We start from the raw sequence: 22167 nt of genomic DNA on the forward strand, positions 1-22167 counted from the left end.
ATATTTCTGCAATAAATCACAGAAATATCTTGGGTCACATAAAGTTGCTGAAAATTTATAGAAGTTTATGAAATCATGAAACAATATAGTAAAGTGTTAGACTAACTACTTTGGCAAAAAATACTTTTTCAAAATTATCGACGTTTTGTATGCTGGGTTGATGGGCCGTCTGTCCAACGGATTCTTATTAGATTTCGCATGAAATTTAGGTTATGTAGTTTTGTATGTCTGTGCACCAAACTTTTTCCACAAAAAATTCCAAAAAATAATTTCAGGTTATGTATTGTTGTGTAATAAGCTCTGTATCGTTCCAACAGACAAACTTATTTTCATAAAAAATCCAAAAAAAAAACGTGATATGTTAAGTGTATGCATGTAATCGTTGTGTCTGTCCACCAGACGTAATGTATATTTTTTCCAAAATGTTTTCTAGGTTATGATTGTTGCTCAGGTTGTGTTTCAGAAACAAAGTATTTTTGCCAGAAAAATCAAGAAAATATTTTTATATTAAATGTTAGTAAATAATATGTCCGTCCGTCAAAAATATCAAAAAGTTCCAAAAAATGTTTGATTTAATTGCTATTGCTTGAGTGTCTCTCCTCTCCAATATTTTCGTAGAATTTTCTATGTAAAGATTTATTGCACAAGCATTTGTCTGTCCACCAGACTTTGCTATTTAAATCGCTATTTATTGTTTCGAAATATGGCGTTATGTTTTCCAATATTTGTATGTAATAATTAAATATGTGGTTTATGTATTCGTAGTGACGCTAACTTTCCAAAGTTATTTGTATATATAAAAATATGACGATTATGTATTTTTCTAAAGTTCCACAAGAATATGGCGATTATGTATTTTTCTAAACTTCCACAAGAATATGGCGATTATGTATTTTTCGAGGGACGCCAACTTTCCAAATTTATGTATATGTAAAGATTTTATATATTCAAAAAATACGGCATCTATGTATTAAGCCGAACTCCCTGTTCAGCACAAAATATATCGTTTCCACTAATTTCCCAGTCTGTCCGTCCGACAAAATGGCTCCAAAGTAAAATTTTTCCCAATTTTAGGTTAGAATTTCCAAAAATTGCGCGAAAAAAAGTCTGTGGGGCAATAAGCAGGCTCCAAAAAGAGGGTCAAAGGATTTTCATATATGGCTCAGGGCAAATATTAACGATTTGCCTGCTCCAAATATGCGTTTGATATAAAAAACTTCCACAAGTACTCACTTTGACGTTGAATTTATGTAAATTTCCTTGTTGTTGGGTGATGTTTTAGTGTTGTTTGGTGTAGTTTTTTCGTTTAAAATGTCTTTTTTGTATTTTTTGCGGTTTTTCGTTGTTTCGTACCCTTTTTATGAAGAAAAAAAATAAATAAATTAAAAATTTACTTGTTATTTCACTGTGTAACGTTTGTTTTGTCTGCGTTTTTATGTATGTTCACTTTTTGTATTTATTTGTGTAATTTTAATTCTTTCTCAATTTTTTTGTATCGTGTACCACTGTGTAATATGTACCACTGTGCAACGTTAATTTTTGTATATTTTGTGTAGGGTCACTTTAAGTATGTTAAATTTTGTATTTTTTGTAATTTTTTTATTTGTGTATTTTTTCCCACTTGTACCACTGTGCTGATTTTTGTTTGTACCACTGTGCACTGTTTTTTCACTGTTTTTTGTTCACTTTTTGTTAATAATTTTATTTTTAAAATTTTTAATTTTTGTGTGAAAAATTTTGTGCCGCACTGTATTCGTTCACTTTTGTGTTTTAGTGTAATTATCTTCGTTCCCTTTTGTTTTCTAAATGTATTTATTTTCCTTGTTCCGTTTTGTTTTATAAAAGTTCAATTTTTTGTTCACTAAAGGGAACCACTATTTAAACTTTTTTTTTGTTTTTTTCTCTTTTTTATGCCGATCTTGTACTTTATGTACTCACGGGGTTATGTGTTTGTTGTAAATATTTTTTTTTTCGCACTTTCGTGTAAATATGTATTCACTGTTTCTTTTATATTCCTTGTAAATTCTTTTTTGTGTCACTCACAGATGTTTGTATATTTTTTTTGTAGTTTAACCTAACCACACTTTTTGTATGTATGTATTTATGTATGTATATTTTGCCACTTTTTCGTCCACTCACTGTTCTTGTTGTATTTTTTTGTAATTTGCCCGCACTTTTTGTATGTATGTATGTACTTTTTTTGTGTTTTTAGTTATTTAAAAAACGTCACTTTTATCCGGCACTGAAGGATCAAATGTTCTTTGGCTTACCTTTTGTTTGCCTTTTGGAAGTAACAAGATTTGTTGTTTTTCGTTTCAAATTCACTGTAGGGCTTTTTATTTACATTTAAGTTAGGTTATAGGTTTAAGTAGGCAATATTTACAAATTCTTTAGGTTTTAAGTAGATAATGTTTAGGCAATTTTTAGGTGATTTCAATTTAGATTTTAGGCAAATAAATGGACAATTTTAGCATGTAAGTTTAGGGTAATTTAAAATAGCAAATTTCAGAGATAATTTAAGGTAAGTATTTGTGTGTGTGTGTTTTAAGTTAGGTTTTAGCTTGTAAGTTAACTTTTAAGTAGCACAATTGTAGGTTAAGTAGGTTTTAAATATCAAATTTAGGTTTTAACAATTTTTTCCTGTTTTGTTCTTTAATTTATTTGGCACTTTGTGGTATTTTGTGTTTATAAATTCAATGTATGTTTCGTTTGTATAAATTCACTTTTGTTTCTATATGTTGATTTTGTGTTGTATGTGTTTCATTGCTCCTTGCAACTTTATGTTTAATTTTTAAATGGTTGATTTTTATGTTTTATAAAAGTTCAGTGTTCTAGTGTTCTGTAATATTTAAATTGTTAAAGTTCACTGATGTTTTTGCTTTTTGTTTGATGTTTTGCACTTGTCACTGGGGGGTTTGGAAACTTACTTGAAACTTACGCGTTCGCGGTTAGAAAAAGAACTGGCCGATGCAATAATTTGCATCAGCTTAGCTAACCGATTTACAAATCTACTTTATGCTTATTTACTTCCAATCGGTTGGAATTTACCGGTGACTGCGCATGAGTGTGTGTGAACTATTTACCATGTTTACACCTTTTAGGTTTTACATATTTTCTAATTTTTGCCGCAGTCACCGCTAACTCCAACCGACAGTAGCGAGCAAAAGTTTACGAATTTATAAACACCGGTCTTTTATAGTAAGACTTTCAGGTCATCTATATGAAAACTTTCTGGATTTTTCTGGGAAAACTTTCTGGCCTTCGTTAGGGAGATCACCTGGTCTTCTTAAAGAAAACCTTATAGTCTTCTTTAGGAAGTCCTTCTGGACTTCTTTGGGAAGACCTTCTGGCCTTCTTTAGGAAGACCTGCTGGGCTTTTGTAAGAATACCATCAAGTCCTCTATTAGGAATTCTGGTTATCCATAAGAACACCTTCTGGTTTTCTATAGAAAAATCTTCGGCTCCTCTATAGGAAGTACTTTTGTTCATCTTTTATAGAAAGACCTTATGGTCCTCTATTAGACGACCTACTGCTCTTCCGTATGAAGACTTTTCGGTTTTCTATAACAAAAAAACGTTCTGTTCTTCTTATGGAAGACATTCTAATCTAATGTAGAGAAAACTTCTGGTTATCTATTGTATGCTTTTACTGGTTTTTCCCAAAAAGAAGTTCTGGTCCTCTTCGGAAATGCCTTCTGTTTATCTATAGACCATAGAAAATCCTTATGCCTTTTGCAATCGAGATTACGAGGACTACCTGCTAATAAATTTCAAACCATCCGAAAAAAGGGCCTTGTTCAACTTTTGTGGTGGTCTTGTCCAAGAAAAAAATATATCGTTGCAATAAGAATTACAAGTAATAACCGCGGGAAGATTTTCACAATAATCAACCATCAGCCCCTAAAATGACCCTAATTAAACATATTTTAAATTTTATAGTGGAACTTTGCTAGAGTTTTCACCAATGTCAGCTGTTGTTGTTGTACGAAATCAAATATGTTTGTTCGTATATCTTTCCAGTTATCTACTTCTAGGTCAAGCTTCAAAAATTCTGCAACCTGGAGTGACTGCGTCCATAAAGAATCAGTAGGCATGTGAGGGTGATAGCTGGGCATTTAAAAAAATGCGGCGTGTCGTGCCGTACGTATCTACATACAGGGCTGTGTTGGGTATCGAGTTAGTAGCACCCCAAGTGTTGCCGCCCAGTGACTTGAGAACCTTGTTCCCACATCTGATCTTTTCGCAATTAGCTGTAGCTTACGCGAACGACTTAAGCATGCTGTAGAGCGTTACATTCAATAGTGGTCGGAGTCATTACACCATCGACCAATATGTTAAGGGCGAGCCTCATTTCGGACGTCCAGGTGATGCCATACTGGGATTTAGCGGCGGATATTTTCATATACCTCAGATGGAAGAACTGCACTATGTCAACTATGTAGACATTTAACCCATCACATCAAATGTCATAGGCGATAGGATATGCCTGCGATGGGCATAACGACTTCTTATGCATCTGGAGCGTGTAGAATTTCGAAAAGGTTAGGGCACTCAGACGTTCAATAACATCAACATTTGCGGCGGTTGCGAATTCCCTCAGTGTAATAGTGACTTACATTTTCTATGTATTTCAGACATGAAAAACTTACATGTGGTGTCTAAGACACGCCTTTCGGACCCGGCGATAAAAAGTAGATCCCACATCATTGAGACAATATAAATCAGCGTGCCGTCATTGATATGAAAGAAGTCTCCCTTGTCCCTTCGGCTATATCGTGGGAACATGTTTTTGTTTTGTGCATAAACATGTCTCTAAGTATTCAGATGTTGTTTTATGTATTTCTCTATTACGAAAAAAAACACCTGGACAAATGTTCAGCTAATGACGTAAACAGTTTTTTCATTTTGTCTCAGTAAGTGATAAATATATGGTCATGTTTATGATAATCATAAATAATTTTATTGTTATCAAATAAGCTACCATGAGAAGAGGGTGGTTCTATTGTTGTCTCACGCTACTCGATTATGTACTAGGCCGGGGCGATTTGTATGGAAGGAAAAAAGTGATAGTGGGCGCCTGGAGTTTCTGATTCTTGGGATTGTACTGAGCAAAAAAGTTCACTAGACCATATGTCTACGGTGAAAATCGAGCCCCCGGGTTTTGACTTGGAAATTTTTTCAAGGATATTTTGGCCAAACCATATCTCAGAAACTTGACCTATCTTGAAAATTTCCTTTTGCGTTCTTAGTACACTCACCAAGGGCTTTCATCTCCAAAAGGAAATTTCCACCCACTGACTTTGAGTCAAATTATGTAGCACAGTGTAATTTATCGATATTTTCCGAAAAATGTGCACTTTCTCGGGGCCATAACTGCCTGAAGGAGCGTTCCAATGCTTTTCCGATGTACTAGAAAGTTCTTAATTATTGTCTTGGCTACAATTTTTGTTTTTGTGTTGGATCGAAAATCTCAGTGGTTAGGCTGTTACATACATGCCACAATATCCAAAAAACCTTGAAAAGAAACTTCAAGTCAAAATCCGGGGGCTCGATTTTCACCGTAGACATATGGTCTAGTGGACTTTTTTGCTCAGTACAATCCCAATAATCAGAAAATCAAGGCGCCCGTGGTGGTGTTCAAATCGCCCCACTCTATTATGTACGTATCCTTTCCGCAATCGTTTATCATATTTGTATGGAATTAATATAAATATATTTATGTATGTTCATCCTTGTTTACGTAAGAGTTTTGCGGAAATTTTGTCTGTAATATTTTATTGCAGTATCCACTTGAAATGTGTGCCAATTACAAATGGATTTGACACAAACGTCCCAAACGTTCCGCTACTCAGTGTCTCTAAAATGTGTTACACACATTTTAATTAACTTTAGCAATAAATTGAAATTTCTTGGTCTAGGACTCAACAAGGAAATTCAATTAAAATTTATGTTGCCAGACTTTTAGCATCAAATCAAATAACAGGGACAATAACTATAAGTACTTCTGCAACAGCAACAACAAGACCATAACCAACAAAATCCTCATGCATTCGAAACAAATCAAATATTAACTAAGCCCCGTACGTTCAAACTGTTCTGTTCAAACGAATCATAGACATCAAGTTAACAAACAGTGGCGGGCAAAATGAAAACAAAAATTTGTTGTATTTTCCGAAGAGTTTTGAAATAATATTTTGAATGCTTATAAAAAGTGTATGTAGAATGGAAATCTCTTTCACTGTCCCAAAAGAAATAGATTTATTTAGATGGTATGTAATCCTTTACACATCCATCCCAATTGTACAACACATAAAAAAACAAGTAAGAAAAGTCTATAGTCGGACGGAGCCGACCATGGGATACCCTATACCACTATCCCTGGACAATCGCTCTCCACGGAACTTCTTTTCAATGATTGTGAAAATTTAATTATCATATATCAGAGATGTAATTTATAATACTTATGACCAAAACCAAAAAGTTATCTAGCATGACAAAGACATTTTTGTAGCAGGAAAGGAAAATTTAGTTCACACAAACTAAAATGTATTGAAACCCACTTATGTAGTACTACTACTTCCGTTGTTTAACCGCTACGTTATTGAAATTTTTACCAATTTCACACGTTTCAGTCCATTTAACCCGCTAAGTATTATCCGATCTTCACGTTGGTTTTTACGCTTCTTCTTCATCATAAACTCAAACTTTGTTTAAAATTTTGCGGGTTATTATTTTGACCTACAGAGCCGCTACAAAATTGGTTAAAATTTTGTTTTTGTTCCATTTCATTCCCTGAACATTTCACGATCATCAACAAAAACTAATCATTTCTATTATGGCCCGAACACAACCTCCTTAAAAAATTCGTTACAATCGGTCCATAATTGCGGCCTTAAGCTTGTTTACAATTTTTAATGGACGGACACACATCGCTAAATCGCTTTATCTCGTCGAGATATGAATTTTGGCATACTAAATAAGGGGTCTAGACGAACTTTTGGAGACAATATGTAGCATGGGATAAAAATGTGGTTCTCTACACAGAACCCATTATATATTAGGCAGTAGGCCCGTTATCTAACAAAAACTTTATTGCAATTTACATCAGAGGAAAGATCAGTATTTTTTCCATATGTAGGCTACTTTGCGAAATATATATGTCCTCAAGGAATTAAAATATCGACCAAAAATAAAATGTTTATATTTTTCATACAAAAGTAATGGTCCATTTCACCGGCTAAAGAATATCAGATCATCATTCAAAATTGTAGGTATCTTTTTCGACCTGTACTCTTACCCGGTGCAAAATTTCCTGACTATTGATGTATAATTGCGACTTCTAGCGAGTTTATTATTACACTACAAACAAATAACGGAATATATTAGGCTGTAACTCTGTTATCTGATCATGCACACCAACATAATTGGAATCAATTGAAAGGTCAAGCGTTCCACTTTCAAGTATATCTCACTTGTCCGGAATGTCACTTCCAGGAATTAAGATATAAGCTGTATATTAAAAATTTTCACAATTTTCACACAAAAGTTTTGGTCCATTTAACCCTCTAAATATTATCCGATCGCCATCTCCAATTGCAGGCTTCTCCTTTGTGATATACTCTTACCTTATTTAAAATTACGCGTGGATCGGACTATTATTGAGGCCTACAGAGCCGCTAGAAAATTGGATAAATATTATGTTTTCGGTCCATTTCACCCGCTAAATATTTCACGATCATCACCAATAAGAATAGGGATCTATTCTGATCTGAACCCGACCTCCATACAAAATTTCGTGACGATCGGTCCATAATTGCGGCCTGGAGCGTGTTTACAATTTATAATGGACAGACGGACGGACGGACAGACACACATCTCAAAATCGCTTTATCTCGTCGAGATATGAAGATTGGTATACCACATTGGGGGTCTCCGACGAATATTTCGCGGTGTTACATGAATTTTTACCAAAACAAACTTATAATACCCTTTTCCACATTGTGGTATAGGGTATAACAAGGAAACACACAAATATGAACATACTCACATGTACACACTATACATGCATGCATGTGCATGATAAAGTGGGTTATGTCGTTATACCCCTTATGGATTAAATGCAGGCAATGCCTGTTTCTTCTTTTTTTTCTATATTGAATTTTTTTACTTTGGCAAACTTCATTCATTTCGATGGTGAATTGATGTGGAAATGGATGTGAATATAAAATCTGATGCGTTATTGCCGTTGTTGTTGTTGTTCATTCCTTACTTTATGGCATTCCAGTTAGCAGTTGGGTGTTAGAGCAAATAACTACGAGTGTTAATGCAAACAAACAAACAAACAGTCATAGAGGAATGTTGATAAATACTTATTTGTTATTTATGTGATGATATGTATGTATGGGAATGTATGTATTGGGGTGTAATACAAGTGTAGGACGCAAAGAAATTCAGAATAAAACTAAAGAATTGTTTACATTTATGTATTTTGTAACATGAATTGAAGTGGTTTCTTGTAGATGAGAACAATTTTAAATTGTTCTCTTAGGATAAATTTGTTTAGGAGTGGAGTTGAAGGATCGAAAATATGAAGGCATAGGAAAGGTAACATTACTAATAAAGTTTCCACGTAAAGAGCCACAGTGAGGTGTAGACCGCACACTGAAGCTTGTGAGTCCAAAAGAACAACATTATATTTTTCCTAAATATTATCTAAATTCTTTGAGAGGAAATAGTTTCCATATAATTAAGCTTAGAGATATGCGGCTCATTTTCAATTAATCGCTTCTTCTACATAGAAAGGCTACAAATTGAAGTCGAATTTTGAACATGAAAAGTCGACTCAATTTCTTTATTATTTCATTCTAGACTTATTTATGATACTTTTGTCGACTCACCCTAACATCCATTTTATATTCAAAATCGTAAATAACCAATAGAGTTTCGAGCTGCTAAAAGCACCAGGACCTCTTTAAACAATTTCGAAGTATCTTTTCAAATTGTTAGATTTTAATTGTGGAGATTTAAAGAGTAATTGAACAAAAACGGCTATAACATTTATTATGAAATCTATTTGAGAAAATTGCTTTGAAATGGATAATCATTGGAGGTAATAATTTTGTGGAAACTTAAAAAATAGTGAGCAATAACACATAATTTGCACAACAAGTTAAGGATGCATTTCGGCAAAAGGATTGTGTTTGGACACTAAATCAATAACTTTCGTTAAATATTTTTTAAGCAAGAACATAATTCTCCCAACGTAATTTTTGCCATCGTCTTTCACTTCGATTCGGGCTTTTCGCTCTGCGCAGTTTTGTGGATTCACCATCGCTCATTCCCATGACACTACTTAACCAACTCAATACGTTATGTCAAAAATATTCTCATTTCTAATTTTTGCATTTAAATCTTACTTAAGATAAGGTCACATTAGGCAAATAGTTGTTCCAGATACCGGCAGTGTGCGCTTACTGAGAGCAAGTGCGCATACATTTCAATACATTATTTAGGCTCACTTGCTCTCCTACCTTTACTTAGTTTGCCTTCTACAGAACATTTGTCCTAAAAGCCGAACCAAGAAAAGATTGCCATTCCTCTTTATTCGTTGCTTTACCTTTGAACGTAAAGGGCTGTCGAAGGTTGCCCTATAACACATTAAACTTTTCTTAAAATTAAAAGACACCCTGCACAGATACTGAAAGAAGACTGAAAAAAAGAAGACAAGTGTATCAGCGTTTTGAAAGTTTACGTCGGGAAGTAACCTAAATAGGCGTGGCAAGTTCCGCCCATTTCTACAGGTTTTAAAATATTCGACATCAGATTCCTTGGAATCCTTGCATTTTAGGTATAAAGTGTCTTTGGCAATATTACTGACAACAATGCGGGTTATCTTCTTATGAAAAAATTAACCCTCCTGAGAGTCACTAAACGGGTCTTTTTGGTCTCTTTTTTCAAAAACGTTTAAAAACTCCTTCAAAATGTGATCGTATCAGATCAAAATATTCTACAAAATTATTTGTAGTACAATTTTACTATAGGCCCCCGAATACAACAAAACTCTAAATTGTACCTAAACGCCAGGATTCTGCCAGAAGTAAAATCACGTTTTAGGGTTAATGTTGTACTTTATCTGAATTTATTACGTTTTGTCCCACAAAACTTCATTCTAGATAGAAGACGTCAAAGACAAAAATGTTCTCCATTAAATTTCAATATAAGTCGCCGAATAAATGAAATATGTTTTAACAATACATATCAAGAAAATATATACATCAAGTTTGCCAAGAAAACACCCAAATATTTTTTGAAAAAAATTGTTTTGTTGTTTTTTCGAGTTGATGCATGAAAGTAACATCAAATTTAGTTTTAGACGAAAGTTGTTAAAAGAAGAAATATTCTACACAAAATTTCAGTTTATGTCCCAGAACAAACTATATATCTAAGTAAAACACTTTGTTATGAAAATTGCGTTACAAAATTAGATATTATAGGTAGAAATTATTTGTTAAACATTTAGAATCTTAATTAAAATTTATTCCATGTTGAGTCAAAATCTCCTAAAATATTTCACTTTTTGGGGATTATGTAAAAAGACGAAATGTTCCAAATCAAAATTCATTATTAGTCTCTGAACAAAAGAAATTTGTAGCTATAATATTTAACATCTCCAGAAGCTTTCGCTTTTTATATATGATTAAGCACCATATTCTACCGTTTTTATTCACATTTTCGTTATCTGCGGTCACAAAATATATTTTATTGATGTTTATTCATAATAAATTCTTTCAGAAGATTATGTGTGCTCGATCCAAACTGTTTTTGGAATATCTATGGTGAATATATATAGGGAAAATTACGTATTTTAGTACTATAAAGTAAAATAACGTCATCAGGATAAGTCGTAGGTTCCTGATATTGTACGTGAAAATGCGGGCATATTCCAGTGGCTTTTGTCCAGTGAATATATTCGAAATACGAGTCCTAACATCCATGATTTTGGCATGGTCCTAAATGCTATAATGACGGCAGCTACTCCTGCTCTGACAAAATTGACTGAATTAACCCTTGAAACTGACATACATGTGTGCATCATGAATTATCATAACAAATTTAGTTAGGATATGGTTAGTTACTTCGATTTCAAGGGTTAATTCAGACAAGTTTGTCAGAGCAGGCGTTGCTGCCGTCATTATAGCATTTAGGACCACGCCAAAATCATGGATGTTAGGACTCGTATGTCAGATATATTCACTAGACAATAGCCGTATGAATATGACCTATGACTTATCCTGATGACGTTATTTTACTTTATAGTACTAAAATACGTAATTTTACAAAGCCCGATCTGGGTTATCAATATTTTCCCTATATATATTCAGCATAGATATTCCAAAAATAGTTTGGAAAAACAACAATAAAATATATGTATATTGTGACCGCATATAACGAAAATGTGAATGAAAACGGTAGAATATCGTCCTAAATCATATATAAAAAGCGAAAGCTTCTGGAGATGTTAAATATTATAGCTACAAATTTCTTTTGTTCAGAGACTAATAATGAATTTTGATTTGGAACATTTCGTCTTTTGACATAACCCCAAAAAGTGAAATATTTTAGGAGATTTTCACTCAGTATGGAATAAATTTTAATTAAGAGTCTAAAAGTTTAACAAATAGTTTCTACCTATAATATCTTATTTTGTAACGTCATTTTCTTAACAAAGTATTTTAATTAGATATCTAGTTTGTTCTGGGACTTACAGTGAAATTTTGTGTAGAATATTTCTTCTTTTAACATCTTTCGTCTAAAACTAAATTTCATGTTTCCTTCATGCATCAACTCGAAAAAAGAACAAAACAAATTTATTCAAAAAATATTTGGGTGTTTTCTTGGCAAACTTGATGTATATATCAGGAAAAATGTCTAAAATTGTCTTATCCATTTCAAAAAAATCAAAAAATTTTGTTGATACTACATCAATGATTTTTGGTACATAGATTAAGAAAAAAATCGGCATTCCAAATCTGTTTTCGTTACTAACTTTGATCGTTGCGCGCAAAAGATATGACCGTTTTAATTATGATAATTAGAAAAAATTCTAAAAAAATCGCGGCTTAATATAGTTAGCTGTTATATCCTATTATCGTTAACTGAATTCGTAACCTTCGCGATGATGCATAAAATAATCGCGAAGTCTCAATGGATTCGCGAAAAATCAAATTTGTTAAATAATTTCACGTATTTACAAACATATTTTTGAAACAATAGCGCTCATAGTTACGAAAAGTATATAAAAAAAATTATAACAGCATCCAGACATTTTGAGGAATAAAATGAAACCTAAGTTGTGAAGGTTGGAGCTATAGTATTCATGTTATTTGCAAAAATACGAAGAAAATATTACGAAAAAATTAAAATCATATTATTCTAATTTTATTTTTTTATGGTTTTATACGAAAAGTTGGAGAAAAAATGTTTGAGTTCTTCGGCATTTTCGTCAAAATTTCACGCAATAATGATGATATTCCGTTGTAACAAATTTTTCGCTTATAGTTTTCCTATTGGATAATATTATTAGAACCTTATATTAAATCACAAGGAATTCCAATTGTGGCATAACGTTAAAATAATGTTATATTGAATATTACAACATTTGAGACGCATATAAACCGCGTAATTATAAAAATGACATGATGCGCATCCGATTTTCCAACACAGCGAATCAATCCCTTTTATTTGATGTACAGTTTGTCAAATTATATTTGGCGGCCACGATGTAGCATCTGTTGCATTTAAGGGTGCAAAATACAGTAAACTGGTCATAATTTCCGCGAAGTTCATTTACATTTTATGCGCATCCGATTTCAATATTCACCATTAAAAAATACGTCCTTCTATGCCGTTTCAATGCGATCCATCAAGAACCGTGGATGTAGCATCGCACTAAATTTTTAGAAAAAATCTATTATATCTCTGGATTTATGAGAGTTTTTAAATATCTGTTTTCGCGCAGTTTAAACACGGGTATCGATCTATTTATGTAAGTAGAACTGACACATCCAAAACGCGTTTTAATATGCGATATTTTCTAAATAATTTTTTGCAAATTTTCGAAATTTGAGGGGTATCATATCCGCCGATGTAGTGGGTGGATTTTTACGCATCGTGGCTTGTTAGATTCAGAACGTAAAAAAACTAAATTTACGCGGGCTTCCACGGAAATCGAATGACGTTTGTAAATTTTAAACCAAAAAAATAGGTTTTTGAGAAAAATTTACGCACAAAAATTTCGTGTTTAGGCGCAGATTACTGTGATCCTGTGAGGGCTACACCCTCATGTTATACATTAAAAAATGCGAAATCGCGAGTACTACAATCCAATAATAAGCTTTTATGGAAATCCACCTGCGCGTCCCGATTAGTGCAAAAATTCAAAAAACCCAATTTTTCAGGTTTCAAAATGTCAACATCCGTTTGAGGTAGATACAGTGGATATATTAAAAAATCATACATTAGAAACTTCAACTCTGAAGTGTGCTCTTTAACTTCTCCTTTGAACATTAAGCTCTACATTGTGTTGTAAAACCACTAATTGGAAAATAACATAATGAAACTCGTTTATTTCAACGATTTTTTCCGATTTTTTTTACATTAGTACGGCCACAGCTTCCGCTCAAATTATTATTTTAATAAACCCCTCGGTGAATCGGGCTAAAACAGTTTATTTTGCCGAAATGCGGTCAAAAGTTATGGTATAGTAAAACTGATCGCGAGTTACAATACCCCATACCTCAGTTTCAACATAAGTTAATTTTCTACAAAAAGCTTGATATTTTCTTGATATATATTGTTAATATTTTGATCTGATACGATCACATTTTAAAGGAGTTTTTAAACGTTTTTGAAAGAAGAGACCAAAAAGACCCGTTTAGTGACTCGCATGAGGGTTAACTTTTTTCATAAAAAGATACTCTGTATTGTTGTCAGTAATATTGCCAAAGACACTTTATACCTAAAATGCAAGGATTCCAAGGAATTTGATGTCGAATATTTCAAAACATGTAGAAATGGGCGGAACATGCAACGCCTATTTTGGTTACTTCCCGACGTAAACTTTCAAAACGCCGATACACTTGTCTTCTCTTTTTCGGTCTTCTTTCATAATCTGGCCGAATTTTCTTGTAATTATTGTCGACGTGTCGACCTGCATCTCTTGGGTCATTTTCAAGATTTGCCGCAGAGTAAATATCTGGTCGATGGCCAGGCCTAAAGTCACATTGCCATGGTCCAATTATGTCGTTTACCATAGGCTTTCACTCAATATCCCTGATACTGGCTCCAGTACATCTCAATTTCTTCACACTCCCGCTTTTCCATCTCTCTTCTTTCCTGCGGAAAAGAAGTTTTTCCTCTCTTCTTTTCTCCCGATACCTCTCTCGTAGCTCCAATTGCCGCATTATTCTCTTCGGTAACAGCACAACACACCTGGTCATATGTATTCCTTGATAGACATCTCTGGTATCCAAGTATGGATTTTGCAACTGTATGCATGGAGTGGGCAATACTTTGCTACAGCGCTGATATTTTATCGGAACGAGGAGTGCTTTGATTAAGCAATTAGATAAGTTGAGTGGAATATGCTGTGGCTATGTGTTTTGAACGCAGCTTACCGATCTCTAACTTCCGTGTTTTGTCTGTTCGTACTTTATTCGCCACGTTTAATAGGGAACGTAACTATGCTGCAACAAGGTGATGGTCTATTTTTGCTCCCCAGTGGATTGCTAGGTAAGATCGAGGAAATAGTTGACTTTATAACCCAGAAGAATGTCATGGTCGCTGCGGTGCAGGAAACCAAACTTAATAAAAACTGCAGCGCACAGAGTTGTGATTCACGACAGACCTATCTTTCTTGAGTCTGTCTATAATGACCAGTATTTGGGATGTTTGGGGTAGCGGTCAGCTGCGGAACTGAAAAGGTAGAGTTGCTAGCTGTAATCCAGGTTATAGGTCCAACATTAGCCCGCTTTTGGAAAGTCATAATCCACGGGAACTGTAATGCTCATCATCGGTTGTTGCATTCAGTCCTAGGTAATGGCCAGAGAGAGGGATATAGCGCAAGCTGAGCAGATTAATAGCTCCACATTTTGTGACAAAATTAACGGATAGTGTCATAGTTCGCCAGACATAACCTTATCTAACTAATGACGTCACGTGGTAACCCGTCGTTTCTCTTGGCTCAGACCATCTCCCGATCGACTTTATTAGCAGACCACTTGATCACTTCTGAAAGCCGTACTTTCATAAATAATGGAAAAGCTTATTGGCCTTGTTTCAGAGAGTTCACTAGTCACTAGCCGAGCTATAGGACAATGCTGGTTTTGCTCGACTTATCAAAAACTTTTGATAGTGTCAAGCACTCCACGATGTTTGAGCAGACTACCCTTCGGCCAAGGAAGGGAACAAAAAATCGAAGCCTAGTAAAGTGAAACAGCGAGTTCCCCAAGGTAGGATGATATCATACAAACTGTTTAACCGCAACCTTTCCTGTATTCCACCCCATTCCAGGCGGGCTTTGAGATCATTGCCAATTAGGTGCCTTCCTTGGTGACATTTGTGAAAGGCTAAACTCTTATTTGGTCGGTTAAACCACCCTTTTCCACTCGAGGAATATAAAAAGTATCCGCCCCTATGTCTACGTCCACTCTATTCACCCCATGAACTAGTGCGCACGACAACTTTCGATCCGGATACTGCGTTGGTCCAAACTTTGTTTATCGCAATATCACAGAGTTAAATGTCGAGAATTCCGATCACGAACTACCGAAACATTTTAGAGGTAACGTTCGAAAGCTTGTTCACGTCGTCCGCGCATGCCACAGCTATCTGTGACAAGTTGAAATGTATGAAGAATGTCCTCAAGTCACTAGCCGGTCGCCCTTGCAGTGCAGACAAAGATCTTTTGTTGACCAATATAACGAGATAGCGGTTTTCTGTGATAAGCTATGCCATGGTCCACGAAGTACAATGAGATGGAAAAAATTTACAAAACTGTCAGATTCAGATTCTTTATGTGCTGCTTTTATATTACTGCTTTTAATAGCTCTTACAGGTCACTTGTTCACTAGAGATGGATAAGACCTGACCGTTTCCCGATATATATATCATATACAGAATACTATAAATAATATACATATACCTTATAACTTATCTAATCCCACAAAAATATCTTATTTTTAATTTCAGTTGGATGTTGAATGCCCCTGGATGAGCGAATCTCACATAGACTGGATACTACAGGGCCCAACGTCGTTGGTGTTAATTTTGAATTTATCTTTTTTGCTCCGAATTATGTGGGTAAGTTAAGCTAATGAACTATACTATTTCTATATTGGAAAAAAGCACGAAGGGTTCCACGGATGATACCCTGGTGCAATAGCTCACATTCCACCATGCGCAGAGTATTTGCGAATTTCTGTCTTCGCAATATCACCTTTTTCAAATGTGATTTAATAAATACCACAACTAAAACATCGGTAAGAGATGACAGCCCCTCTCCCTCTCTCCATACTTAGTTACTTTTATATTATAAAAAGAACCTTACGTTCCAAATGCCGAACCAAGAAGAGAGTTTTCCAAATTGGTCAATCTTGATATGTGGATTTTCTCTAAGATTTGGGGTAAAGTGAAGATTTGGTCTATAATAGAATTGTGGGGTCTAAAACCGCATTGGTATGACCTGATTATTCCATCGAGCATAGATTTTAGCCAATCACACAAAACTCTCGACAGCACTTCATATGCGTTGGGTCGTCTCCCACAATTGGACAATTGATTCAAACAATTTTGTATCGTTACTTGTGCACGGGACATATCAGACTCAGGTTCCGATCGTTAGGTAAGCTTTGCTCAAGTCAAAGTTTAAAAATCTACTGAGGAATACTCCTGAAGCCTTCTTGATATTCATCTGATTAATAGCTGTCATGACCTCACTTTGACTATGTGGTATAAATTCAATTCGGTTGTTTGTGAATGACCCTCGGGTATCTTCATCGTCGTCCATGTTTGATAAAAAAAATTTTGATAAACGTTCAGGTCTTCATTACGTTATCGGTATTAGTTACCAGATTCCTCTCGTCATTTTTGCAGGAGAATGTTCCTGCACCATACCCCTCAGTCTGGTGTTTACACTCTGATACACACTATTCTGGCTCCTGAACTACTGTGAACACGATAAATCATGTTATTCCGGCTCTTTCTTTCTCTCTATTAAAAACATGCTTTTCCTCTTCTACCGTTATTTGCGGCAGTTCGCTTTACATTGCCACTGTGCTCCACATTATAGGAATAAGGTGTACCATTTTCCTGTATGTGTGTATGTTGAGCGCAATAGGCTTGTGATATCATTTCACGACATCCAGCTTCTGGCCGGTGACACTTTTGCCACAACATTAAGACGAATGCCAGGGCTTTATTTTTAGAAACTATACAAGGTCTTACCTTATCCCATTTGGAGGTGGCGAAGATGGCACAGTTATGACTCCTGGACAAAAACGATGTGAACTTAAGTCATCATGAGGACTAGAAGAAGTTTAGTAGCCGCTGCTTTGAGTGATGCATATTGATCTGCATGATGCATGGAATATTATCCGACCAAGTCCAAAGTGCAGTTTGCCCTCACGCGTCCTTAGATATTCTTGTCTCTTATGTCTGTTGACCCCCTAATGAAAATAGCCCCTTTCTCTGAACTGTGGCTGATCATCTTCCATAAACTGGTCTAGACGTTGGGATTCACTATGCTTACAACCGCCAGTTTGCGTCCCTCCCATTGTTCACCATGGCAAAAAAGGGAATCCAAGGATTCCTTGTTGTCATAGGATCCCCATCGCCCTAGAACACAATGTCTCGCATACGATCATCGATGAGCAATCATCGATTGTCACTGATTTAACTGTAAGGCTCAGCTCTATCGATAATCGAAACTCGAAGTTCGTCCGGAAGAAACATAGCGACTTTGATTTGCTTGTGAGGCTACCTTGGCTGTGGTATTAGTAGGAAGAGATCTTGGGCCTCTGACTCAGGTTGAATCTCTTTGACTTCGGCTGTGGTTCCTTCATTAACCAAACTCTATCCCCTTATTCATTGGTGGATAATCTTAAGTTTTGATTTAAACCACACAAACAAAAACAAACCAGGTATAGAGCTCGGTTCTGAGTCAGTCTTTCCAGCCCTCTGCATCCTTAATTTATCTTAGGGTTGATTCATCTCCTTTGATTTCACATCCTTCAATTTCGAGGGTTGTCCTGCCGACCTTTGAAGGCCAATGTGTTTTTAGTAGGTTAGTTGGCGTCAATGCTGACGTTGGATAACTTGGCATATGCGGACATCGGAATGAGATAGAGCTATGTTAAGATCAGAATATCTCGAATTTGCTCACCCCCACCTTGAGATTAATTTTGAACGACCATTCACTCTCTCATCAAAATAGACCAGTAGAGGGATTCTTCAACTCATTTTTTGAGTTACCGACAAAAATCGGTAAAATTACGAATTTCCTAAGGTAATACATCCACCTACGATAGGCAGGTTCAAGTTAAAGTTCAAAGATGGTCTATATCGGCCCACGTTTAGGTATAGTCCCCAAAACAATGATACCTGCGGATTTTAGGTATTTTGAAGATTTTACCTGCATTTGTTGATCGAACTATCTATAAATTGCCATTAGAGGCTCCCAGTAGTCGAAGATAGGTCCATGTTTTGGTATAGACCCCATATAACGGAGCCAATCGATTTTAGGTACTTTAGCTACAATTTTTATCCGAACTAGCTGTCATTTGACCTTTGAGGTTCCCAGTCGTCGAAAAACTTTTTCACCAACAATTGTGAACGCAGGTCCATGTTTTGATATAGCCCCCATGAAACGGTACCTCCATATGTTCGGTATTTTGAGTATATTAGCTGCATTTTTGTCCGAAATAGCTGTAAAGCCACATTTTAGGTTCCCAATGATCACAAACCAACAATGTTCAACATAGATCAACGTTTTGGTATAGTACCCATAGAACGGAACCTCCCGATTTTACCTACACTTTTTGTCGGAACTAGCTGTAATTATACATTTGAGGGCCCCTGTGGTCACAAAACTTCTCCACCAAAAATTGTGAATATAGATCCATGTTTTGGTATAGCCAGCATATAACGGCACCTCCTTATTTTGGGTATTTTCAGGATGTCAGGTATAATTTGTTTGGTATGGCCCTCAACCTCCCGATTTCCGGTATTTTGAGTATTTTAGGTACTATTTTTAACCGAACTGACTGTAATTTGACATTTAAGGTTCTCAGGAAACTCTGGTTTGTCGTGGCAGCTGACGCTCCCCAGCTGTGATAGATGGGGGATGTACTCCGAGGACTTTATTCAAACTACATTGGCTTATGGCCTTAGCAACTGCGTCGGTGTGAATGTTATTTAAACCTGCTTGATATGCATGTTGATCTAGGGGTTCTCTAATTATCGTTGGACCTCTCCCCCTAGAGCTTGGATATCCTTCCTGATGTGTCTGAATATGTCGGGCTATCCACCAGGTGGTGATTGGGATGGCTTTCACAGTAACACCCGAGCAAGTACTGCGACAAAAGCAGCTCATTGTGTTGCTGTTCTCAGGGCGGCATTCTGACAGGTTTGAATCTGTTTCCAATTCGTACCACATAATCCCGGCGACCAAACTGGAGCCGAAAACTTACCACAGACCGACCTATCGCGTTATATATGGGTTTCTTTATCTGCACCCCCAAGTGCTGCCGGTCAGGGACTTGAGGAGCAGATTCCTACTTTTCAGTTTGTCGCAGATAGCTGTGGCGTGCGCGCACGACTTGAACGTAGAGTGTGACCCCTTTAATTTTGTGGCAGTTTGTGGTCGGAATTCTGCTACCGTCGACCACGACATTCAACTATCTTCCAAACTGCGCCGTTCATGTGGTGAACAGACTGGCTCTAGATTTTGTGGTGGAAATCCTTATATTCCTCGCGTGGAAAAAGGTGGTAAGATCGGTTAAATAGGAGATCAGTCTCTCACATATGTCATCAGGGAAGATACCTGACGCCAGGATCGTGCAATCATCCGCATAGTGCCGATCTCGATGCGTCTGGAGGGGGCGGAATACAGGAGAGGTAGAAGTTAAACAGTTCGGGAGATATGACCCCACCTTGGGGAACTCCCTGTTTCACTCTACGGGGTTTGGAGGTCTTGTTCCTGAATTCTACGTACGACTGTCGTCCACACATATAATTGATTATCCAACGTTTCAGACTTGACCGCAGGATTGTCTGCTCAATGTCCTCACACAGCGTGGAATGCTTGACAGTATCAAGGCTTTTGATAAGTCAAGCGCCACCATCACTGTTCTATCACAGGGCTTATCCTGGTTTGTTCCCCACCAATTATGCGTGGAGATGGCGTTCAGCGCTGTTGTAGTGCTGTGCTGCTTACGGAACCCATGCTGATGATCTGCAACAGAATAGCTATTTCCGATGCTGGGGAGGACAAAGGCCTCAAGGCTCTTTGCTACGGGCGACAAAGGCGAAATTGGCCTACACGATTAACTTTTGCTGGCATTCTTGCCTGGCGGGACCACCTCCCTATTTTCCAGAATTCGGAAGCAAAAACGATGTCTAGCGACAAGTTGAAAACTTTAGTGAGATACTCCACTTCCGGCTCATCCAGCTGCTTCAGCCTTACCATGGAGATTCTATCAGGGCCCAACGCTTTGGATGATTTAGGGTTCCTGATAGTATTCGCAACATCATCCATCCATTGTAAACTGTGGTGGTTCATCCTTGGCAGGAAGAGATGTGATCCGACGTAATACTCTTTTTTTCCTCCTGTCACACTCGGGGTGCTCGACAAACTGTCGATTGAAATAACATGCGCATAATTTCGGATCAGTCAACGCAACGTCGCCAAACGTGACTGAGGTCCTATCTTCCCTTCTTCCAGGGTTCGAGAGTGACTTAACCGTTGCCTACATTTCACTTATACCGGCTCCAATGTTGCAACTCTTCAGATGATTTAATCATTTATGCTCGCCGACCAGCCTGCTAAAGCTGAAAACACATCCAACGTTTGATTAAAGTTTTGTGTTGGGAGTTGAGAAAAAACAACAACAACAACAGGGCGACACCGACACCAAAGTCCAGCGTTGATATGTTTGCCGGCATATATTTCAAATGAATTTGAATTTTTCGGCATCATGCGGAACAGTGTAAAAACGGCCAAAACGACACAAAACTTTACCCAAACGTTGGATGTGTTTTCAGCTTAACTTCCAGGGTCAGCTCCCTGACTCTGGGGTCATTGGGGTTGGCTCGACGAAGCTCATAACGCTCATTTGCTAATCCTGTTACCTCTGCTGGGAAATTTGGTCTTAACTCGGGTATTCGACCAGCAGGTTCGTCACGGAACTTCCCAATCAGAAGGATTTGGCAGTTCTTTGAAGCGGTAATTGGTGAACTCCCTGCAACTCGGCCAATCAGCTTTCCCATGATTGAAGAATGTGCGGCCTTTAGAGGTGAAATCGGGTGGTCTGCTAATGGAGACAATTATGGGGTGATGGTCTGGTCCAACGGAAATGACGGGTTGCCAGGTAACGTCATTTGTCAGACCAGGTGACTCGATGGTTATGTCTGGCGAACTGTGACACTCTCCTCTAATTCTGGCAGGGGTTTCCTAATTGACCGAGCAAAACGTAGAGCTGTCGATCTGCTCAGCCACCGCTGTACCCCTCTGATCGTTTCGAATGTCACATCTCATGATGCTCATTAAAGTCCCCCCAGGACCAACTGATTATGAACTTCCAAAAGCGGGCTAATGTCAGGCTTGTAGTCTGATATACAACTACTTCTCGGCGGGATGTATACGTTCAGCCACTCTATCTCGGCAGTTCCACACCTGACTGCTACCCCCATACATTCCATGTACGGGTCATAAGAGACAGGCTCAAGCGAGATAGGTCCGTATTGGACTGGTCGTTTCCGAGGTCCGAATGCCACATCTTATGATGCGCATTAAAGTCAGGCTTAAGCGAGATAGGTCTGTATAGGATAGACTTGTGCAATAGGAAAGCGAATCTCCCACCTCCACTTCTGATGCGATTCTTCCATAGCACG

The 22167-nt window shown here is 36.8% G+C and overlaps 1 protein-coding gene across 16 annotated transcripts in view; it reads left to right on the forward strand.

The window, feature by feature from the left end:
- The window catches only part of Dh44-R2 (Diuretic hormone 44 receptor 2), a 194238-nt gene that overhangs the window by 152182 nt on the left and 19889 nt on the right, over positions 1–22167 (forward strand). For all 16 annotated transcript variants that reach the window (XM_073988324.1, XM_073988326.1, XM_073988323.1 and 13 more), the window contains one exon: positions 16249–16359. In XM_073988324.1, coding sequence (XP_073844425.1) covers positions 16249–16359 — 111 coding nt within the window. The remainder of the gene's footprint in view (positions 1–16248; positions 16360–22167) is intronic.

Source organism: Musca autumnalis, unplaced genomic scaffold, assembly GCF_047663935.1.
Source record: "Musca autumnalis isolate F117 unplaced genomic scaffold, ASM4766393v1 scaffold_5, whole genome shotgun sequence".
Lineage (NCBI taxonomy): Eukaryota > Metazoa > Arthropoda > Insecta > Diptera > Muscidae > Musca > Musca autumnalis.